General features: G+C 43.9%; 1 protein-coding gene across 1 annotated transcript in view; it reads right to left on the reverse strand.

The window, feature by feature from the left end:
• Nucleotides 1–12,071: 12,071 nt before the first annotated feature.
• The window catches only part of gpr63 (G protein-coupled receptor 63), a 112,038-nt gene continuing 100,953 nt past the window's right edge, over nucleotides 12,072–23,156 (reverse strand). The window contains exon 4 of the mRNA XM_067983833.1: nucleotides 12,072–13,550. Within this exon, the coding sequence (XP_067839934.1) occupies nucleotides 12,135–13,382 (1,248 nt within the window). The 5' untranslated portion in view covers nucleotides 13,383–13,550 and the 3' untranslated portion in view covers nucleotides 12,072–12,134. The remainder of the gene's footprint in view (nucleotides 13,551–23,156) is intronic.

A 23,156-nucleotide genomic window follows, 5' to 3' on the forward strand; every position in this document is an offset into this window, starting at 1 on the left:
TTCAAGTACTTATCCAATTCCGTTTTGAAAGCCACAATTGAATTTGCTTCCACCACCCGTTCAGGCAGCGCATTCGAGATCATAACTACTCGCTGCGTAAAAAAGCTTTTCCTCGTGTCGCCTTTGGTTCTTTTGCCAATCATCTTAAATCTGTGTCCTCTGGTTTTCAACCCTTCCGCCAATGGGAACAGTTTCTCTTTATTTACTTTATCTAAAACCTTCATGATTTTGAACACATCTATCAAATTCCACTTAAGCTTCTCAGCTCCAAGGAGAACAACCCCAGTTTCTCCAGTCTATCCAGGTAACTGGAGTCCCTCATCTCTGGAACCATTGTAGTAAATCTTTTCTGCACCCTCTCTGAGGCCTTCACATCCTTCCTAAAGTGCAGTGCCCACAAATGGACACAATGCTCCAGTTGTGGCTGAACCAGTATTTTATAAAGGTTCAACATAACTTCTTTGCTTTTGTACTCGATGCCTCTATTTATAAAGTCCAGGATCCCGTAAGCTTTTTTAATCACTTTTTCAACCTGTCTTGCCACCTTCAAAGATTTATGCACATATACCCCCAGGTCTCTGTTCCTGCACCCCCTTTAGAATTGTACTATTTAGTTTATATTGTCTCTCCTCATTCTTCCTGCCAAAATGTATCACTTTGCAATTCTCTGCGTTAAATTTCATCTGCCAAGTGTCCACCTATTCCACAAGCCTGTCTATGTCCTCCTGATGTCCATTACTATCCTCCTCACTGTTTCCTACACTTCCAAGTTTTGTGTCATCTGCAAATTCTGAAATTGTGCCCTGTACACCTAAGTCCAAGTCATTAATATTTTTTCATATTCGTTCATGGGATGTGGGCGTCGCTGGCAAGGCCAGCATTTATTGCCCATCCCTAATTGCCCTTGAGAAGGTGGTGGTGAGCAATCTTGTTGAACTACTGTAGTCTGTGTGGTGAACATTCTCCCACAGCGCTGTTAGGAAGGGAGTTCCAGGATTTTGACCCAGCGACGCTGAAAGAATGGCGATATATTTCCAAGTCGGAATGGTGTGTGACTTGGAGGGGAATGTGCAGGTGGTGATATTCCCATGTGCCTGCTGCCCTTGTCCTTCTAGGTGGTAGAGGTCAGAGGATTGGGAGGTGCTGTCGAAGAAGCCTTGGCGAGTTGCTGCAGTGCATCCTGTAAATGGTACACACTGCAGCCACTGTGCGCCAGTGGTGAAGGGAGTGAATGTTTAGGGTGGTGGATGGGGTACCAATCAAGTGGGCTGGTTTGTCCTGGATGGTGTTGAGCTTCTTGAGTGTTGTTGGAGCTGCACTCATCCAGGCAAGTGGAGAGTATTCCATCACACTCCTGACTTGTGCCTTGTTGATGGTGGAAAGGTTTTGGGGAGTCAGGAGGTGAGTCACTCACTGCAGAATACCCAGCCTCTGACATGCTCTTGTAGCCACAGTATTTATGTGGCTGGTCCAGTTAAGTTTCTGGTCAATGGTGACCCCCAGGATGTTGATGGTGGGGGATTCGACAATGGTAATGGCGTTGAATGTCAAGGGGAGGTAATTAGACTCTTGTTTTGTTGGAGATGGTCATTGCCTGGCAATTGTCTGGCGCGAACGTTGCTTGCCACTTATCAGCCCAGGCCTGGATGTTGTCCAGGTCTTGCTGCATGCGGGCACGGACTGCTTCATTATCTGAGGGGTTGCGAATGGAACTGAACACTGTGCAATCATCAGCGAACATCCCCATTTCTGACCTTATGATGGAGGGAAGGTCATTGATGAAGCAGCTGAAGATGGTTGGGCCTAGGACACTGCCCTGAGGAACTCCTGCAGCAATGTCCTGGGGCTGAGATGATTGGCCTCCAACAACCACTACCATCTTCCTTTGTGCTAGGTATGACTCCAGCCACTGGAGAGTTTTCCCCCTGATTCCCATTGACTTCAATTTTACTAGGGCTCCTTGGTGCCACACTCAGACAAATGCTTCCTTGATGTAACATTTGCAATTCTCCAATCTACTGGCACCACCCCCACATCTGAGGAGAATTGGAAGATTATGGCCAGCAACTCTTCAATTTCCACTCTTACTTCCCTCAGAAACCTAGGATGCATCCCATCCAGACTGGATGACTTATATTATGATTACGGTTCCCCAAATGCTTCCCCACTGAAACATGCTCTACTTGCCCTACTTCATTCCCCAGAACTAGATCTTGCACTGTTTCCTTCCTTGATGAGCTGGAAACACATTGTTCCAGAAAGTGCTCAAACACATTTTAGGAATTCCTCCCCCCCCCCCAACTTTGCCCTTTACACTCTTACTGTCCCACTCTATATTGGGATAATTGAAGTCCCCCATCATCACTACTCCATAGTTCTTGCATCTTTCTGTAATTTGCCTGCAAATTTGCTCCTTTGTCTCCTTCCCACTATTTTGTGGCATATAGTGTACACCCAGTATTGTAATATCTCCTCTATTGTTCCTTAATTCTAACCAAGTAGATTATGTCTTTGACCCCCTCAAGGACATCCTCTCTCTTCAGGAATGTAATGTTCTCCTTAATCAATACTGCCACCACCCCCCTCCTTTTTTTCCTTCCCTTTCTTTCCTAAATATCTTGTCGCTAGGATTATTAAGTACCCAATCCTCCTTTTCTTTGAGCCAGGTCTCTGTTACTGCCACTATATCACAATCCCATGTGGCGACTTGAGCCTGCCGTTCACCAACCTTATTTACCATATTACGTGCATTTACATACATGCACTCCAAACTCACTTTAGACTGCCTCGCATTGGCCCCCTGTGTGATCCCTCCTATTTCTGAACTATTCTTTACTCTAGTGCAACTTGTCCTTCCCAGTCCTCTGTGCACCTTGTTTCTCCTCTCTAATGTTTCAACCTGGTGCCCAGCCCCCTGCCAAATTCCCCCCAGTACTAGTTAACCTCCCCGCGAGGACATTGACCCCAGCCCTGTTAAGGTGCAACCCATCTGTCTTGAACAGATCCCTCCTGCCCCAGAACTGGTCCCAATGTCCCAGGAATCTGAAGCCCTCCCTCCTGCACCATTGCTCCAGTCATGCATTAACCTTTTTTATCCTACTATTCCTATATTCACCAGTGCATGACTCTGGGAGTAATCCAGAGATTACCACCTTAGAGGTCCTGCTTTTTAAACTTACTCCCCAGCTCCAGAAACTCTGACTCCAGGACCTCAGCCCATTTCCTTCCTATGTCATTGGTTCCCACATGGATCACGACTTCTGGCTGTTCCCCTTCCCCCCTCAAAATGTTCTGCACCCTCTCAGTGATGTCCTTTATCCTGGCACCAGGGAGACAACACACCATGCGGGCTCACGACGGTAGTTACAGAAACACCTGTCTATCACCCGGACTACTGAATCCCCTGTAACAACTGCATTTCTTTTGCCCCCCCTATGCAGCTGAGTCACGCACGGTGCCGTAGATTTGCTCCTGACTGCACTTCCCTGAGGTGTCAATACCCTCACTGGTATCCGGTTTGTGAATGCTACACTCCCAGGGGACTCCTGCCTGTTTCTCCTTGTCTGTGTGGTCGTCATCCACTCCCTCTCCGCCTGACCTCTGAGGCTGGGGGGGTGACCAACTCCTGAAACGTGCTATCCTTGAAACTCTCAGCTTCCCGTATGCACTGTAGTGACACTAGCCGCCCCTCAAGCTCAGAAACCCTGAGCTCGAGCTCGAGCAGTTGGTGGCAGTTCCTGCACATGTGGTTCTGCAGGACACACAAAGTGTTCTGGAGTTCGCACATGGCACAGGATGTGCATGTGACGGGCCCCAGCTGTCCTGCCATGTTAGCTAACAGTTATTTAAACTTTGTTTAGCTTTAAGGTACTTTACTGTTTATCTGACACTAAAACATTAATCATTAAAAAACACTAACCATCCACTAAAAAACACTAACCAATGAACTAAATACTTACTGACTTACCCTCGCCGCTCCTCCTTGCCTTGTTTTGATTCCTCGCGTGGTTCACTTTATGCTCCGCTCAGTCTTAGTCTATAGTGCTTTGGTTTAAATCACTTAGCACCTCCTTCCCCCCTCTGCACCTAATTCCCACACTCACCAAATTCCCAGTTGAATGTCTTCACTCTTAGCACTTCATTCTGTTTGTGCTTCACTCTGTCTTTCCCAGTCTCTGTGTCAAAGCTCAGCTATTTCTTGAAGCTATATGCATCCTAACTTATGAATTTTCAGGCCACCTTATTCTTTCTTTATCCTTAGAAAAAAGAACATGCCTTTCATGTTCTCGGGATGTCGCAAATTACTTCACAGTCTATTAATTACTTTTGAAGTGTAGTCACTGTTGTTTTATAGGCAAATGCAGCAGCCAATTTGCACACAGCAAGGCTCCACCAACAGGAATGAATCATTAGTTAGTCTATTTCTCGTGGCCAAAATGTTAGCCAGGACACTGGGATAACTCTCCTGCTCTTCTTCTAATGATGCCAATGGGATCCAAGAAGGCAGACATGGCCTCATCTGAAAGAGAGGACCTCCGGCAATGCAGTACTCCCTTAGTACTGCACGTAATAATAGCCGAGAGCAGGGCTTGAACCCATGACCTTCTGACTCAGGCGAGAGTACTACCACTGAGCCAAGGGTAACATTCCTCACTCCTTGTAGTACTTCTCTTGTTGTTCACATTCCTTTAATCCTAATTCTTTTATTTTGCTACTGCATTTCTTACCAAGTTGTATGCAGTTACTTTATATTGACAAAAGTGTACTTCTGAAACGAAAGAAAAAACTTGCGTTTACGACATTAGGATATCCCAAAGCTCTTGACAGCCAATGAAGTACTTTTGAAGTGTAGTCACTATTGTAATGTAGAAGGATGATCCAGTCTATTGCCTCAGCTCACTCTTCATTCCCTTAAAATCTGCCTTCCGAAAATTAAGAATTTGTGAAGTACCCTTCTCCTTTTCTAGAATAAGCCTGACACTAACTTCCACCATATTGTGATCATTATATCTAGGATGCTGTCTCCAACTTCGCCCAGTTATTATGCAGTATGAAATCCAACATTGCTCCCTCCTTGTAGGTTCCTTAATCATTTGGGTTATGTAACTGTTCAGCATCATTCTCAGAAACATATAATTTCTCCTTGTAGCCCTCCAAACCCACATCCCCCTACCTTCCTTTAAACCCAATTCTTTCAGCACCCCCGCCCTCCCCACACAGAAAAATTCTCCCACAAGTCACTTACAACCTCTCTTGTTCCCGTATCTACTAACTTATCCATGATAATGCCCTTAATTGCCTTTTTATGTTACCCCTAATGCTTTATTTACATAAGAACATAAGAAATAGGAGCAGGAGTAGGCCAATCGGCCCCTCGAGCCTGCTCCGCCATTCAATAAGATCATGGCTGATCTGATCCTAACCTCAAATCTAAATTCATGTCCAATTTCCTGCCCGCTCCCCGTAACCCCTAATTCCCTTTACTTCTAGGAAACTGTCTATTTCTGTTTTAAATTTATTTAATGATGTAGCTTCCACAGCTTCCTGGGGCAGCAAATTCCACAGACCTACTACCCTCCGAGTGAAGAAGTTTCTCCTCATCTCAGTTTTGAAAGAGCAGCCCCTTATTCTAAGATTATGCCCCCTCGTTCTAGTTTCACCCACCCTTGGGAACATCCTTACCCTCTCAGCAAAGTGATTGGTGCTTATTTACTTCCTATTTTCCCAGAAATGGTCCCATGTAAGAGAAGTCCAAACTCTTTCCTCCAATACCATCCCTAAAGCGAAGTGTTGGCATAATTTGTTTGTCTTTCCCTATCTGATGCTGTGCATGGTACATGTAATAATCCTTAAATTACCAGCCTGGAGGTTGTGAACTTTAATTTATTCCCTAGCTCTCAAAACTGATTTTGCAAGTACTGTGATGTTTCTGCAACTTTCTAAAACTATAAATCAAATGTATAACTCACATTGTCATATTTATTTTTAAGGTCTTTAAAGATAGGAGGCGGATGTGTGGAGGCGGAAGACGTGGGTATGGTTCTTAATGAATACTTTGCTTCTGTCTTCACAAAAGAGAGGGACAATGCTGACAATATAGTTAAGGAGGAGGAGTGTGAAATGTTGGATGGGATAAATATAGTGAGAGAGGAAGTATTAAGAGGTTTAGCATCTTTGAAAGTAGATAAATCGCCAGGCTTGGATGAAATGTATCCCAGGCTGTTAAGAGAAGCAAGGGAGGAAAGAGTGGAAGCTCTGACCATCATTTTCCAATCCTCTCTGGCTCCAGGTGTGATGCTGGAGGACTGGAGGACTGCTATCATCATACCTTTGTTTAAAAAGAGAGGTAGAGATAGACCGAGTAATTACAGGCCTGTCAGCCTAACCTCAGTGGTGGGCAATATTAATTGTCATTTAGAAAGGCATGGATTAGTCATGGACAGTTAGCATGGATTTGTTAAGGGAAGGTCGTGTCTGACTAACCTGACTGAATTTTTTGAGGAGGTAACAAGGAGAGTCGATGACGATAGCGATAGACATATAGTCTACATGGATTTTAGCAAGGCTTTTGACAAGGTTCCATATGGCAGACTGGTCAGAAAAGTAAAGACCTATGGGAGCCAAGGGAAATTAGCAAGTTGGATCCAGAATTGGCTCAGTGGCAGGAAGTAAAGGGTAATGGTCGAATGGTGTTTTTGTGACTGGAAGGCTGTTTCCAGTGGGGTTCTACAAGGCTCAGTACCATGAGGGGCCTAGATAGAGTGGATAGGAAGAACCTATTTCTCTTAGCTGAGGGGTCAAAAACTAAGGGGCACAGATTTAAAGTAATTGGTAGAAGGATTCAAGAGGAGTTGAGGAGAAATGTTTTCACCCAGAGGGTGGTGGAGGTCTGGAACTGACTGCCTGAAAGGGTGGTAGAGGCAGAAACCCTCATCACATTTAAAAAGTACTTGGATACGAACTTGAAGTGCCATAACCTACAAGGCTATGGACCAAGTGCTGGAAAGTGGAATTAGGCTGGAAGGCTCTTTTTCAGCCGGCACAGACTGATGGACCAAATGGCCTCCTCTGTGCAGTAGATTTCTATGATTCTATGATAGGATATTCATGCAGTTTTAAAGAAAACATTCTTCCTTCCTCTCCTTACACCATCACTGGCCAAAAGGTCAGGCATGCTGGTGACCTCCTCGCAATCAGCAGATGCACAAGAGAGGACTACAGTGACTCTCTAACCCTCCCAGTAGTGGAGCTCCAGGCCTTGGATGGCACCTCCCAACAATGGCACATTTGAGATCATCAATTAGTTACTTGGAGGATCACAAACGCAACCACTTATCCTACTAATCTTTGGCACAATACAAAGGGGCCCCAATAAACTGTGTCTATTATTATGGCCCAGAAATTGCTCGAAGCGGCAAACTAACAGTGCTGGCCGCCTCATAGTTTTATACTAACCCACTAACTTACCGCAGCCTTTACTGGGTGCACTTCCTCTAATAGGAAGCGGGGAAGAGCCCGGCGTTAGCTCCAGCAAAGCTAGGACCCATGGGAGAAGCGAGAGGATCGCTCTCTCCCCTCGAACAATCAGATTGCAGCATTTTTGACAAGCTGCGAACAGTTTCTGCAAGCTGGAATGTAAAATCCAGGAAGCGAAAGGGACAACACTAAAATCATTTGTAAAAACAGTTATAGATAGTGAAAAAAGAGGGTAAGAAATAATCAAATTAAATAAAAGAGACAGAAGGGAAAAGTTAAAAAAAATTAAATTTTTAATTTAAAAAAGTTTTTTTTAATTACCAAAAGCTATTAAAATAAGGAGTAATGACTCTCCACATTTTAAAAAGTTAATTTTTAGTTGTTTGGAAGTCATTAAGACTTACCGTGCTTTTAAAAATTAGTTTAGACCTGGTATTTTTAAACATAACTGTTTTGGGCGATATTAGTTACTTTCCAGCTGGGCAGATGAGCAAGTTGGCTCTGGTTCCTTGTTTCCACTGATTCTAGCCGGCGATATCCCTTTAATTTGAAGCTGTCATATTGCAGGCGAATCAGGAGGAGCAAGTTCCGGATTTCCACGTTTCACTGTGCATGTGCAAACGCTGGAACTTGCTCCTCTTTCATAAGAAATCTGTGGGCCATTGTTAAATTGCTGAGTGGTTTGCACACAGACAGAATTTCTAATCCACATTTTGTATTAAATACAATCTTTACCGTAAAAAGCAGATCAACACCAACTGGAGGCAATTAACTCAAGGGTAGGTAAGAGAACACGCACTTATATCTTCGGGTTTATTGCCACCATATTTGGGATGCATAAAGGCAATAGTTGCTGTTAAATCTCTGCACCCTCCATTAATGGAACCACGAGAAGGGTATGGAGTATGTCAATAATATTGTCAGAAGAATGGGGGCAATGCATTCACACATTTCATGATAAGCTGTACTGCTCAATATGTCACATGGGAGGAGTTCCTACTACCCGCCATTTACTGAGGGTTCAAGCAAGCACTCGTCAGTTGCCTGATCAATTAGAGGGGTGAGGGGAGGGAAGGTAAGCAGAGTCCCTTGGCTGGTTGGCCCCAAAATGAAACATTTGACAATGGGGGATTGGCTTTCAATCAATCTTCTTTGAGAGACTGAGTAATCCAATTCTTGAGTCAGACTGGTCTGCAGTACTACAGGGTACTGTTGATTATTAACCTGCCAGTCGGGCTCACTGTCAGGACCTGAAGGGATCGGCTCATTACTGGGGGGCGAGAATTCTTTCCACTTGGCTCCAAATAATCCCGAAAACATCCGATTGGTAGGGTGGTCCTAACTGGAAGCTGCTCAGAAACAGAAAAAAAATCTACGGCCAATTTAGAAAAAACTGAGAAATTCCTCTACAACCCCTTTAGGCAATGAAATAACGTCCAGGAAACTGTACCAATTCATAAATGCCACTACTCCCAGCTATCCCTCAACTTTCCCTTTCCCTAGAAATGTCCTCTTCTCTCATTTAACATGATATAGTTTAAAATATTGAAGAAACTTACTGGGGGAAAATTAAATTAATTTCAAGAACTGCTTTGAGTATGCTCAAAGTCACCATCAACATCTTGTGACTCATCTCTCTTCATCTTCCTTGACCTCTTCATTGCCTTTTGACCCTATCAACTATTCCATCCTTCCTGAATATCTCTCCTCCAATCAGTAGTGCCGTTCTCCCATGGTACCATTCCTGTCTGTTGTTATCACTCCATCGCCTCCAACTGCTTTCCCTCCTGTTCCTTCAAGTTCCTCTGGTATATTCCAGAGCTCCAGTCTTGCCCCCCTCCTCTTCATCATTTATTTGCTATCCTTCAGCAGTATCATCTCAAAACAAAGTCAGCTTTCACATATATATTGAAGACATTCAGTTCTACCTCTGCCTTCTCCATCAACCCCAGGGTTATTGCTGCTCTAACTGCCTACCCTATGGTAAGATCCAGATGAGCCAAATTCTCCTCCAACCAAACTATGGCTAAAATCAAAGCCATACTTTTTGGCTCCTGCAAACACCTAGACTTTATTAACCTCCCTGGATGCCAACTCATTGCTAAACACAGAGGAATTTGGAGAACTACTTGCCCTGAACTCAGCTTCTTCCTCACACCTGATCCATTCCCAAGCCTGCTTTCTTTCACCTCTAAAACATCACCTGTCTCTGCTGCTGAAACATTAATCCTTGCCTTTACTACTTTGAGACTGTATTTCTCCAATGCTCTTCATTTGCTAACCTTCCTATTTCCACCTTCTACAAATTACAAGTCATCCAGAACTAAGGCTCACATCCCCATCACTCCTGCCCTTCCACTGGCTCACCATTCCACAGAAAATTGTCTTTCAGATCTTCATTCTCACTTTCAAGACACCCAATGGGACCTCACTCACAATCTTCTCCATATACCCCATCATGCGACCACCATTCCTCCATCACCAGCCTATTTCTTGCAAATTTTGAGGACTCTATATTTCAAATGACATCTTCCATGACATTGCTCATAGACAAAATTATAAAGAAATATTGAGTAGGGCTCATCATTTGACCTCTCAGCTAGGCTTGGTCAGAAATGGAATCCTAGCCTTGTCCAGGGCTCAGGGCTTGGCCAGTATCAAGCTTTCAACTTTGCTAAAATTTCAATTAAGTTTACTGTTACTTCAACTTGTTTAAACATTCGCTTACAGCTTGTAAATGGTTGGAGTTATTTCTATTTGTGAGTTTTCAGTATTTGGTATGTGTCAGCTGTGGCTCAGTGGTAGCATTCTCAACTGAGTCAGAAGGTTGTGGGTTCAAGTCCCATTCCAGAGACGAGCACAAAATCTGGGATGATACTCCAGTGCAGTACTAAGGGAGTGCTGTTCTGTCGGAAGTACTGTCTTTCAGGTGTGTTTTTAAACCAAGGCCCTGTCTGCCCTCTCAGGTAGACTTAAAAGATCCCATGGCACTATTCAAAGAAGAGCAGGGGAGTTCTCCCCAGTGAACCATGCAATATATCTAAAATCAGATTATCTGGTCATTATCTCATTGCTGTTTGTAGGACCTTGCTGTGCTTAAATTGGCTGCTATGTTTCCCTACAATACAATAGGGACTACAGTTCAAAAGTACTTCATTGGCTGCAAAGCACTTTGGGAAGTCCTATGGTCATGAAAGGCGCTATATAAATGCAAGTCTTGCCTTTTTTTATTGAGGGATGTGATATTTGGATCTGATTGATAATTGCTAAACAAGTGATCAACAGTACTGGGTAGTCAGCATGGACCAATCAGAAACCAGTTTGAAACATTACATTTATGCGCACAAGCGGGCACAAAACAATTATATGAATAGATGTTGCAAAAAGTAACAAATAAACAACTAGGACTTCACAGAAATGCAATAAATAGTACTAAAAATACATCATAATGACTTGATTGCATTCGGTACTTCAGGTCTACAAATAAGATTACTAAAACTCTTTTAATCATTGCTGATTTAAGCATTGCTGCCCACAGAGTGACATGTGCTTCTGAAACACAGCAAAGACAGATAAATAGATTAGCATCATTTAAAACAGTGGTGCTTCAAGCATAATATGATAAATCAAACAGCTAAATTTCTGCAGATAAATTAAAAACTGTTCAGTACAATACCTGCTAATAATCATCTTCTTTGCTCTCCTTATCTAAATACAGAACACATTTTAAACCATAATTTTCTTTTGCAGCTTTCAAGACAGTATATTTATGAGAATCATCTTTAAATTCATTAGTGATGATTACATAAATGCACAGAGCCACAGAATATTTAAGTAAAGTTAACCCCACCAGAATCGAACATTGAATAATTGATAGTAACAAATTTATTGTTCCCTGAGTATGCACATATTGTATCCTGCATGCACCGTACGTTAGCGATGGAACTATTAATTCAAACTGTCCTATGTAAGACTATTATAAACACAAATAAAGCTTCCTTATATGAGTTACAAAGAAAACAAGCATACAGATAAATGCTTCAACTACCACTTAAACAGACCTGGATAAATTATTTGATGGACGACACTTTTGGTTAAACATCAATTCCCAATTGCACAGCAGTGAACCAAATGAGCTCTAGCCATTAAAAAACTCCATTAACAAAGCATTTCACGTTCAATAACAAAGTAATTAATATACAGTGCTCACACTTGTCTGTGGATAGCCTGAGAGGACAATTGTGCTTAATTAGTATTATCAATAAAGGTCAGTTCCATTTAGTGGTCAGAACACAAAACACAGAATTGCACATTCTCACTAAAGTTAGCAGCACCAAACCAATGGACAACAAGTCACAAGCTTTGAAGCGGAGCCTGACTGATGTTTACAAAGTATCCAAAAAGTATACAAATTGCACAGGCAATATTTTCAAATTTACACTGTAAAAAGAGTTATTCATTCACAATTTTAAACAATTGTTTGCAGCTACGGAGAATGTAGCTACATTTCTAATTAAAATGTATTTTAGGCCTATTTGGGGGAGAAGGAAACGTTGGGAAAAAATTCCACACAAAACAATTGGCCAGTCACATGAAGGCAGTGTCTAAAGAATATAATAATGTTTTTTTAAAAAGAAAAATATGCAGGGTGTTGTATTTTAAACAACAGATCGATGTTCCCCACAAACATAAATGGCGCTTGGACGAATTCGCCTTCTGGTACGTCCAGGCAGCTGAGGCAAGAACTTAAAGGTTTTTGGCATCAGCTCTAAGCAAGCATCCCGGAATTTCTTAATCCTCCAATAGTAAATTAATGGGTTGAGTGCAGATTTGAGGTAGCTTAACCAAAGGAGCCATGTGCTTATCTCAAAGAAGTTAAATTTATGGTAGAAACTTTTGTTGAAAGTAGAAACAAGGCTGTATGTGGTGAATGGTGCCGAGCAGAAGGTGAAGACAATGAACAGGATCAGGATGGTGGTGAAGGCACGCGTTTTGAAGCTCATGTCAATGCTTAGCTGGCACGGTCTCTGAAGGCTCATGAGTCCAAGCTTACTTGCTTGGCCCAAGCAAATGCTATCCGAGCTGCTATGGATCCGAATTGCATTGTGCCGGACCGTGTTAAGGATACCCATAAAAGAGTATAGCATCAGCATGAATGGGATGAAAAAGAACACAATTATTATTAACAGAACATAAGCCCGATAGCCAGGGTCTGTGGAATACCCAAATACACACTGCGGAGCACGAGGTGGCACCGGCAGATCTGGAATACCAACTGCAAGGGGAAAGGCCATACAAAATGACATACCCCAAGAGATGGCAATAAGCACCTTAGCACGGTAAGGGTTCAGTTTATCTTGACGTTGAACTATAATGAGAAATCGATCAATGCTAATTATAAGCAAGATGACCACTCCTTCTATCACAAAAAGCCAGAAAAACATGGCAGACACCCTGCAAAAGATATCTCCAAAGATCCAATGAGTGGTATTGATGGTGATTAGGGCAAAAGGCATATTTATTACTGCAAGCATCATGTCTGCAAAGGCTAAACTTGCCAGGAGGATGTTAATGGCTGACCGCATAGCTGCCTTCTGATAGACCATGAGACAGACAATAAAGTTTCCAAGGAAAGAAGTTAAAGCTATTGCCACCATAACTGCAGAAAGGAGGACCTGCAGAGGAAGGCCTATTCCCCCAAAATCTGACTGAGAGGGAATTGCTGTGCTATTTTCCATGGAGTTCCCTTCTGTAGTTTTATAAGTGGCAGATCCTTCAGCAACAGATAGTTCCATCTCATTGCAAATTACAGGATGTGCTGTTGCGTTGAAATAGGCATGTTCATAAGTGACAATTGTGCTATTTGAGGTCCCTGCATGTGCAGTCAAAAGTGGAGAATAAACCATGATTATACTAGGTGCACTGGACAAAGGGTAAAGGCATCCTGCTGTATCATCGAATAAAGTACAATTAGTGGCAGGTACATGTTGGCTGAAGTAGCAGGTTCTTCCAGAAACTGTGTAGTTACCTTCTACTGCCGACAAGAATATTACTGGATTCCATCGTTTCACAATCTGAAAAAAAAAAGAAAAAGACATATCAATGCACTGAATATCTGGAAGGCATATTCTTGTTTCACACTTTGTGTTATGTTTAAATCCAAAGCATTTCTCAGCGCATGATGTCATGATCACCTGCAACCTAACAAAATTCTGAAGCATTAAAACGGCACTGTCGTAGCAACCTAGGCAGGAAATATAACACTGCAGAAAGAAGTACTCTCCCTCCTCCACGGACGACAATGATGAAAATAGTATTGGTCAGAACTATTTACAGGCCAAAATCTCTCGTGTTGATATATTTAATCATGCACAATCAGTTATACTGGAAATACTGATCACTGCCATTAAAAAAAAATCATGCACACAACTGACAATGGGAATTGAAATGTTAGAAATATAATAGAAGCACAATTAACATTCTTTTGTTCATTTTCTGGGAGATTTTCAGTTTGTAATTAAAAACTAGTGTGTGTGTGCGTGTGTGTGTGGTTTATTATGAACGAAAATTAAATTCTGTATAAATTGAACTATATGGGAAAGGGTTAAATACTCATGCCAATTAAAATCTAAGGCCAAGAAACTGCTCATAAAATAATGGCGATGTTAACAGGGCTCACCATTATTTCAGAGCAAGTGAAAACATAGAAACATAGAAAATAAGAGTAGGAGTAGGCCATTCAGCCCTTTGAGCCTGCTCTGCCATTCAATATGATCATGGCTGATCCTCTATCTCAATACCATATTCCCGCTCTCTCCCCATACCCCTTGATGCCTTTTGTGTCCAGAAATATATCTAGCTCCTTCTTAAATATATTCAGTGACTTGGCCTCCACAGCCTTCTGTGGTAGAGAATTCGACAGGTTCACCACCCTCTGACTGAAGAAATTACTCCTCATCTCAGTCCTAAATGTCCTACCCCGTATCCTGAGACTGTGGCCCCTCGTTCCAGACCCCCCCAGCCAGGGGAAACATCCTCCCTGCATCCAGAATGTCTAGCCCTGTCAGAATTTTATATGTTTCAATGAGATCCCCTCTCATTCTTCTAAACTCGAGTGAATACAGGCCTAGTTGACCCAATCTCTCCTCATACAACAGTTTGGCCATCCCAGGAATCAGTCTGGTGAACCTTCACTGCACTCCCTCGATGGCAAGTATATCCTTTCTTAGGTAAGGAGACCAAAACTGCACACAATACTCCAGGTGTGGTCTCACCAAGGCCCTGTATAACTGCGGTAAGACATCCTTGCTCCTGTACTCAAATCCTCTTGCAATGAAGGCCAACATACCATGTGCCTTCCTAACTGCTTGCTGCACCTGCATGTTTGCTTTCAGTGACTGGTGCACAAGGACACCCAGGTCCCTTTGTACATCAACATTTCCCAATCTATCACCATTTAAATAATACTCTGCAAGAGCAAGTTCCGGCGAGCGTACATGCGCAGTCAAATGCGGAAATTGCTCTACCATTTGCCCTGCTCGTTTGAAAGCTGCACAAGAAGGACAGCTCACTGGCTGAATGAATGGACCAGCAAAAACTTGCTCTCCTGCCCAGCTGGAAAATAACTAATCTCTCCATAAAAAAGATACGCTGGGTTTTTTATGTCTAAACTAACTTTTAATGGCATGGTAAGTCTTAATGACTGCCAATCAACCTCTCTGGCACTGAAAATTAACTTTTAAAAATGTGAATTCTCATTTCTTCCGATTTTAATTGCAGTTGGACATTTTTAAAAGATGTTTCTTTAAAATTTAACTTTTTTTTTACTTTTTCTGTCTGTCTCTTTTATCTCTGTCTTTTAATTGGATATTTCTTACCCTCTCTTTATCTGACTGGTTTTACATTGAATTCACTGTTGTAGCTTTCACTTCCTGGTTCTGACTGTCAAGGATGCTTCAAGCTGATTTGTTGAGTGGAGAGCGAGATCTTTTCCCCGTTCTCACAGCTCAAAGAAGCACGGGAAAGAACGCTGCACTTTTTGCAGGACGTTCCCGCACTAAAGCCCGTGAATCGTTTGTGGGTGAGTTTATAACTAACGAGCGGTGGGTGATGTTGGCTCGCCGCTCAGCGGAATTTCCGGGCCTTTATATTACAGGCAAACTCTGGCGCCATATAGAATGGATGAAACAGGAAGGTCGGGCAGAAAATCATAGGTTGTGTTCTAGGGAGAGTGTGTCTACTCCATATGAGACAAACAGAAATTGTGCTCATGTGGTTTCTCAAGTTTACTTTGGAGACTGTTACCATGATGATGGGCTTCTATGCATGATGATCAAAACCCAGCCAAATTTTTAAAAAGCTGGCAAGATCCAAAGCTTAGAGATCTTCAAGTGTATGCAGAGGCATTGTTGGAGTATAAGTGGCTAAAACTATACATCTCATCAGCACTGAACACTGGTAAGCTTCCTGCTGTTTATCCAGCCATGACTAACCTACCTGTTAGTGCACTGGCTTGCAGTGTTATCTGGAGTCAAGTGGGAGGAACCCCAGCTCCCAGTAGTACATTTACACATTCAGGTCCCAACAATGAAGCAAGGTGGCGAGTCAATCATGAGTGTCCTTGTGCTTAGACCTGCCTGGAGCAGGTATGATTACTGAGTTTGCCAGAGAGAATCAAGTTGGTTCTAATCTTGAAGCCAAATTAACTTCAAAAGAACCCGCTTACTCCCCACCCCCCCGCCCTCCACCAAGGTGAATGGGCAATGATTAGTCATTAAGCAACTGACCAAGCACAGTTTGAGCCCTCACTAGGCAAATACCAGGGGGGTAATTTTACCCCCCAAGAACGGGTGGGTTGGGGGCGGATGGGCAGTGAAATTAGATGATTTTTTGAGCAGGGCCACATCCCGGCTCCAATGCGCCTACTTCTTGTTTTAACCCAGGCGCGTTTGGATGCGCACACAACAGAAACCCAGAAGTCCCATTCTCACTTAAAGCCAACGGGCCGATACTTAAAAGGGGCAATGTACCTCACTGCGAGAATTGAGACACTTAATTTTTTGTGTATTAGAAACGTCAAACAAATTTAACCTTACCTGTTCGGGTTTCACATCGCTTCTGATTCACGTCAGGTGAGAGCAGGCGGGACAGGCTGGATCCATGAGGTGGGCGCCTTTATTGCACTGCTTGTGGGCCCGAAGAGGCAGGAGTGCTTCGTCCATGCCCAACAAGCACATCTGGCTTGATCGGAGCCCTACGATCGGCCACAACCCCCACACCCCTCCCGATTTTCTTCAAAGTCCACCCGATGTCGTCCATGCCTCCCACCCCTCCGATTTCTTCGAGAGCCCACAATCTCTCTCTCTCTCTCTCTCTCTCTCTCTTTCCCCCCCACCTCCAATTTGCAGCTCCTTTCCCTTCCGACAAGCAGCAAGCCTGTCAATCTGGCTGCCTGGCACGTGGGCAACCCAGACGCACAAATACTTACCTTCAATTGAGTAGCAATCGCAGACTGTGAAGCAGTCATTTGGCTTCTGGTTTCCCCACGCAAATATCTATAGACACGCTGGGTTCTCGGCTCCGAGCAAAAATCATGCCCCGGGTATAAGAACACCTCCAAAGAAGCATGATGAGAAACATAACTCGCCATAATTCACAAATGCATTGCCACCACCCTCCTAACCATAGCGTGAACACATACCCGACCACATCAAATGATAGTTGCACCATTTGGAGATGCAAGGCATCCGCTGTAACCGATCATCTTTCTGTAATTGAAAATTTACTGTAAAATCTGTAAATTTACAGTAGGTCAAACATAAATTGAATCCTAAAAAGCATCATTAGCATTGTAATGCACTACTTTGTGTTAAATAAATAGATTTACAATGAGTTATCAAGTTTATGGTGCTCCACGCAATTTTTGGATTTTCTTTAGTTGTTAATTACCCGTGGTTTCAAAAAAGGTGATGTAACTGGTATTAACTGGTATCACTGGGATATCCACTGATCCCTTGAAGAAGCTAGGGTAATAAAAGCCGACCAAAAAATCTATGCTCTTCACTGCACTGAATCATACATTAAACATAGGGCTACAAATTGGACTGCGTAGCGCCCATTTTCTAGGCGCTACATGGCCTCCTAAGGTGTCCAGAATGCGTGTGCACACTTCTAGTGTGAGGTGCACTGAACGTCATCTTGGTAAAGGCGTTTGCGCATGCGCAGATAATGAACGCCGGCCGCATGTAAAGTAGGGAGAATATGCAGTAGATCAGAGTGCAATGATGATTTAAAGGGACAGATGCGATTTTGGAACTCAATGCTCCAGCCAATGCACTGTGTTAACCTTGCACAGCTGAACAGGTCGTAAACAGCATGGAGGACACCACACTAGTGCTATTTAAAGGGATCATGCAGGAATTACAGGTTAGTTGATAGATATTGCTTCTGGCTGCTGATGCATTTGTGCCTGTTTTTGGAGGTCTCCCATACTTGAATACTAGGACTAGGGGACATAGCCTAAAAATTAGAGCCAACACTTGCAGGAGTGAAGTTAGGAAACACTTCAATACACAAAGGGTGGCAGAAGTTTGGAATGCACTTCTGCAAATGACAGTTGATGCGAGCTCAATTGTTAATTTTAAACGTGAGAATGACAGATTTTTGTTAACCAAAAGTATTAAGGGATATAGGGCTAAGGTGGGTATATGGAGTTAGGTCACAGATCAGCCATGATCTCATTAAATGGAAGAACAAGCTCGAAGGGCTAAATGGCCTACTCCTGTTCCTATCTTCCTATGTTCATAGAATAAAGTTTCATTACTCTACAGGGAGTGGGCTGGCGAGCTGACAGGCAACAGCAAGGGCACTGGCAGAGTGGCAGGGGTGGAACAGGAATCCTGTCATCCTGAGAGAGGACAGCAGGTTCATGTTCCATGGAGCCACTACCACTTGCTGCCTCCTGTTATGCACCACCTTCTCTTGCAGGAAAGCGGGATATGTGTCACTGAGTGTCCTGCAAGATGTTTGGGTGATGTGTCTGTCATGGTTGAATAGCTGCCAGTATGCGTGACCTGTGAGTTGTGGGTGTGCGGCTTGCAATAGTGGTAATGTGTGAGGGTGAGAGGAAGCATCTGATTGGAAGAGTTGAGTATTGATTGAAAGAGTTTGTTGGTATGTGGGTGATGGGGGGTGTAGTGCGTGGAGCAATGGATGCAGCTAGTGGTGCAGTTGGTAGGAGATGCCACTTGCACCTTGACTTCACTCACCTTGACCACTCGTGTCAAAGCATTGAACTTCTTCCTGAATTGCATTCACGTTTGTGGTGCTACGCGCTTGGCATTGACTTCGTCACCGACTGCCTCGGGAGCATATGTCTGGAGGGCCTCTTGCCCCCCCTGCGGATATCGGATGCCCCTCCTTCTTTCCGCCTCTTGCACCAAGGTCTCTAGTGCATCATCAGAGAACCTTGGTGCACGCTCTCTCGCAGGCCTGGTACAAACTCAGATTGGCAGATTGGTGAAATCTGACGTGCAAATTGGAGGATGTGGGATTTAGTAGTGCTCAACCTTTATTCAATTGCTTTAACATAACTTAACAGTTTGTAAACATAGGGATGGGAACTGCATCTGTGTTTTACATGTGCAATATCTGAACTCCGTGCAGACCTGTATCTTATATTTTGCAAATATGAGATGCAGGTCTGGTAGTGGTTGTTGGAGGCCAATCATCTCAGCCCCAGGACATTGCTGCAGGAGTTCCTCAGGGCAGTGTCCTAGGCCCAAGCATCTTCAGCAACTTCATCAACGACCTTCCCTCCATCATAAGGTCAGAAATGGGGATGTTCGCTGATGATTGCACAGTGTTCAGTTCCATTCGCAACCCCTCAGATAATGAAGCAGTCCATGCCTGCACGCAGCAAGACCTGGGCAACATTCAGGCTTGGGTTGATAAGTGGCAAGTAACATTCACGCCAGACAAGTGCCAGGCAATGACCATCTCCAACAAGAGAGAGTCTAACCACCACCCCTTGACATTCAACAGCATTACCATTGCCGAGTCGCCCACCATCAGCATCCTGGGGGTCAACATTGACCAGAAACTTAACTGGACCAGCCACATAAATACTGTGGCTACAACAGCAGGTCAGAGGCTGGGTATTCTGCGGCGAGTGACTCACCTCCTGACTCCCCAAAGCCTTTCCACCATCTACAAGGCACAAGTCAGGAGTATGATGAAATACTCTCCACTTACTTAGATGAGTGCAGCTCCAACAACACTCAAGAAGCTCGACACCATCCAGGACAAAGCAGCCCGCTTGATTGGCACCCCATCCACCACCCTAAACATTCACTCCCTTCACCACCAGGTGCACACCGTAGCTGTAATATGTACCGTCTACAGGATGCACTGCAGCAACTCACCAAGACTTCTTCGACAGCACCTCCCAAACCTGCGACCTCTACCACCTAGAAGGACAAGAGCAGCAGGTACGTGGGAACAACACTACCTGCACGTTCCCCTCCAAGTCACACACCAGTAAGGCCTTCGATAAAGTCCCCCACAGGAGACTGGTCAAGAAGGTACGAGCCCATGGAATCCAGGGTGCCTTGGCACTTTGGATACAAAACTGGCTTAGTGGCAGAAGGCAGAGGGTGATGGTCGAAGGTTGTTTTTGTGACTGGAAGCCTGTGGCCAGTGGGGTACCACAGGGATCGGTGCTGGGTCCCTTGCTGTTTGTGGTCTACATTAATGACTTGGATATGAATGTAAAAGGTATGATCAGTAAGTTCGCCGCTGATACAAAAATTGGTAGGGTGGTAAATAGCGAGGAGGATAGCCTCAGTCTGCAGGACGATATAGATGGGTTGGTCAGATGGGCGGAACAGTGGCAAATGGAATTTAATCCGGAAAAGCGCGAGGTGATGCACTTTGGAGGGACTAACAAGGCAAGGGAATACGCAATGAATGGGAGGACCCTAGGCAAGACAGAGGGTCAGAGGGATCTTGGTGTGCAAGTTCACAGATCCCTGAAGGCGGCGGAACAGGTAGATAGGGGCACAGATTTAAGGTGAGAGGGGAGAGATACAAAAGGATCCAGAGGGGCAATTTTTTCACTCAAAGGGTGGTGAGTGTCTGGAACGAGCTGCCAGAGGCAGTAGTAGAGGCGGGTACAATTTTGTCTTTTAAAAAGCATTTGGACAGTTACATGGGGAAGATGGGTATCGAGGGATATGGGCCAAGTGCAGGCAATTGGGACTAGCTTAGTGGTATAAACTGGGCGACATGGACATGTTGGGCCGAAGGGCCTGTTTCCATGTTGTAACTTCTATGATTCTATGATTCTATAAGGTGGTAAAGAAGGCATATGGGATACTTGCCTTTATTAGCCGAGGCATAGAATATAAGAGCAAGGAGGTTATGATGGAGCTGTATAAAACACTGGTTAGGCCACAGCTGGAGTACTGTGTGCAGTTCTGGTCGCCACACTACAGGAAGGATGTGATCGCTTTGGAGAGGGTGCAGAGGAGATTCACCAGGATGTTACCAGGGCTGGAGCGCTTCAGCTATGAAGAGAGACTGGGAAGATTGGGTTTGTTTTCCTTGGAGCAGAGGAGGCTGAGGGGGGACATGATTGAGGTGTACAAAATTATGAGGGGCACAGATAGGATGGATACTAAGGAGCTTTTTCCCTTCGTTGAGGGTTCTATAACAAGGGGACATAGATTCAAGGTAAAAGGCGGGAGGTTTAGAGGGGATTTGAGAAAGAACTTTTTCACCCAGAGGGTGGTTGGAGTCTGGAACTCACTGCCTGAAAGGGTTGTGGAGGCAGGAACCCTCACAACATTCAAGAAGCATTTGGATGAGCACTTGAAATGCCATAGCATACAAGGCTACGGACCAAATGCTGGAATATGGGATCAGAGTAGACAGGGCTGATGGCCGGCGCGGACACGATGGGCCGAAGGGCCTCTATCTGTGCTGTATGACTCTATGACTCTATGACTCTACCATCTTGACTTCGAAATATATCACCATTCCTTCATCGTCGCTGGGTCAAAATCCTGGAACTCCATACCGAACAGCACTGTGGGAGAACCATCACCACACGGATTGCAACGGTTCAAGAAGGCGGCTCACCACCACCTTCTCAAGGGCAATTAGGGATGGGCAATAAGTGCTGGCCTTGCGTGCGACGCCCACATCCCGTTAACGAACAAAAAAAAAATTAAAGGTGCAGACTGCCTTTAAGTGGTGCTAGCCACTTGTGATATCGCGGCCCCTCCTGGTGAGCAGCCACTCAACAGCACAGCTAGGCCTGGTTGCTCGCAGCAATCAGGTAAATCACCAGGCAGCACGAACGTTACATGCAAAAGCAGGGAGTTAAGCAAAATAAATAAATCCAGCAACAATTATTGAGACGGTCACATTTGGCATCATATCAGAATTGCAGTAGGATTATTAGGATTTAAAAAAAACATTTTCTTCTAAGAAAAATTAGAATAATTCAAGATATATTTATTTAAAAAAATTAGTATATACTTAGCAACCTTTTAATCATCAGCATTTAATTGTAGGGAAATGCCCTGTAAATCATTTGAATAGTGTTCTCAAAATGAAGTTTTAGCTTAAAACTGGCCATAGAATATGAAATCAGTAGTTAAACTGAATGGTGGGAAATCAAAACTCGAAACTAATTAAATAAGTATCTTCACGATTTTAAACAGGACACTCCTTACCAGCGATAAGACAGCTAACATTAAGGCTGAGCTCAGGAATAGCTCGTTAGTGGGACATAAGTACGCCACACTTTATCTGGTCCTGTGTAGGGCCCTTTGTTAAAAGGAAGATTGGAAGTTCGGGAATGTCTGCATTTCATTAATCTTGACATCTTCCAGAAATTTTGCAAAACTGTTAGAGGTGAACCCTTCGGACATGTGTCACCCGGATTGGTCAATTTTATGGAAATGGGTTTTCTTTGAATTTAGGATAGATTATGGGGTACTTGGCATGCCACTCAGAAGATTCTCTTCGTCTTTGCTAGATTCTATTTATCTTCATTCGATATAGTTTCTTGGTAGTCAGAAGAAGATTCTTTTTGTCTTCTTCTGTAGCAACTTTTTTCTAGCAGATGTAACAAAAAGTACTTTTACAAGTACAACATATTTCCAAGAAAGAGAAGAAATTGAAGTGCATGGCTGCACAGACAGTTACAGGTAGAGTTAAGTGTGGCACTTAATTGTACAAGTGTCTGAGATCAGGGAAGGTTAGAGTTAAGCTAGCAGATACGGTCAATCGTGCGCAGCCAGAACTAAGGATCTGTGTGGAATGGATAACCTTGTGACGAAGGGACTCATTAACTCGACATTCCAGAAGCTAATGTCACCGTCCTAGGGGAGGAAGATCATCAACTCAACCACACCACGCATAAGGGCAGGGTCGCATAAGCTCTGGAAGCCTTGCTTTGAATGCTGTTAACTTGTCAGCTGTCTAAGGAGTTTACTCCTAGAGTAGTCTCAGGTACTGATCTCCATTATAATTTGATAATCAGTGATCCAGTTAATGCTGAATTATAGTGATACATTGGGTTCGATATTAGGAGGGAGGCGGGTTGGCAGCAGGGGGGGGTCGACTGGGCGCGTGGGTAACGCGCCTAGTGAATTTGGGGTGCTCCGCACATG

This window comes from Heptranchias perlo, chromosome 5 (assembly GCF_035084215.1).
Source record: "Heptranchias perlo isolate sHepPer1 chromosome 5, sHepPer1.hap1, whole genome shotgun sequence".
Classification (NCBI taxonomy): Eukaryota; Metazoa; Chordata; class Chondrichthyes; order Hexanchiformes; family Hexanchidae; genus Heptranchias; species Heptranchias perlo.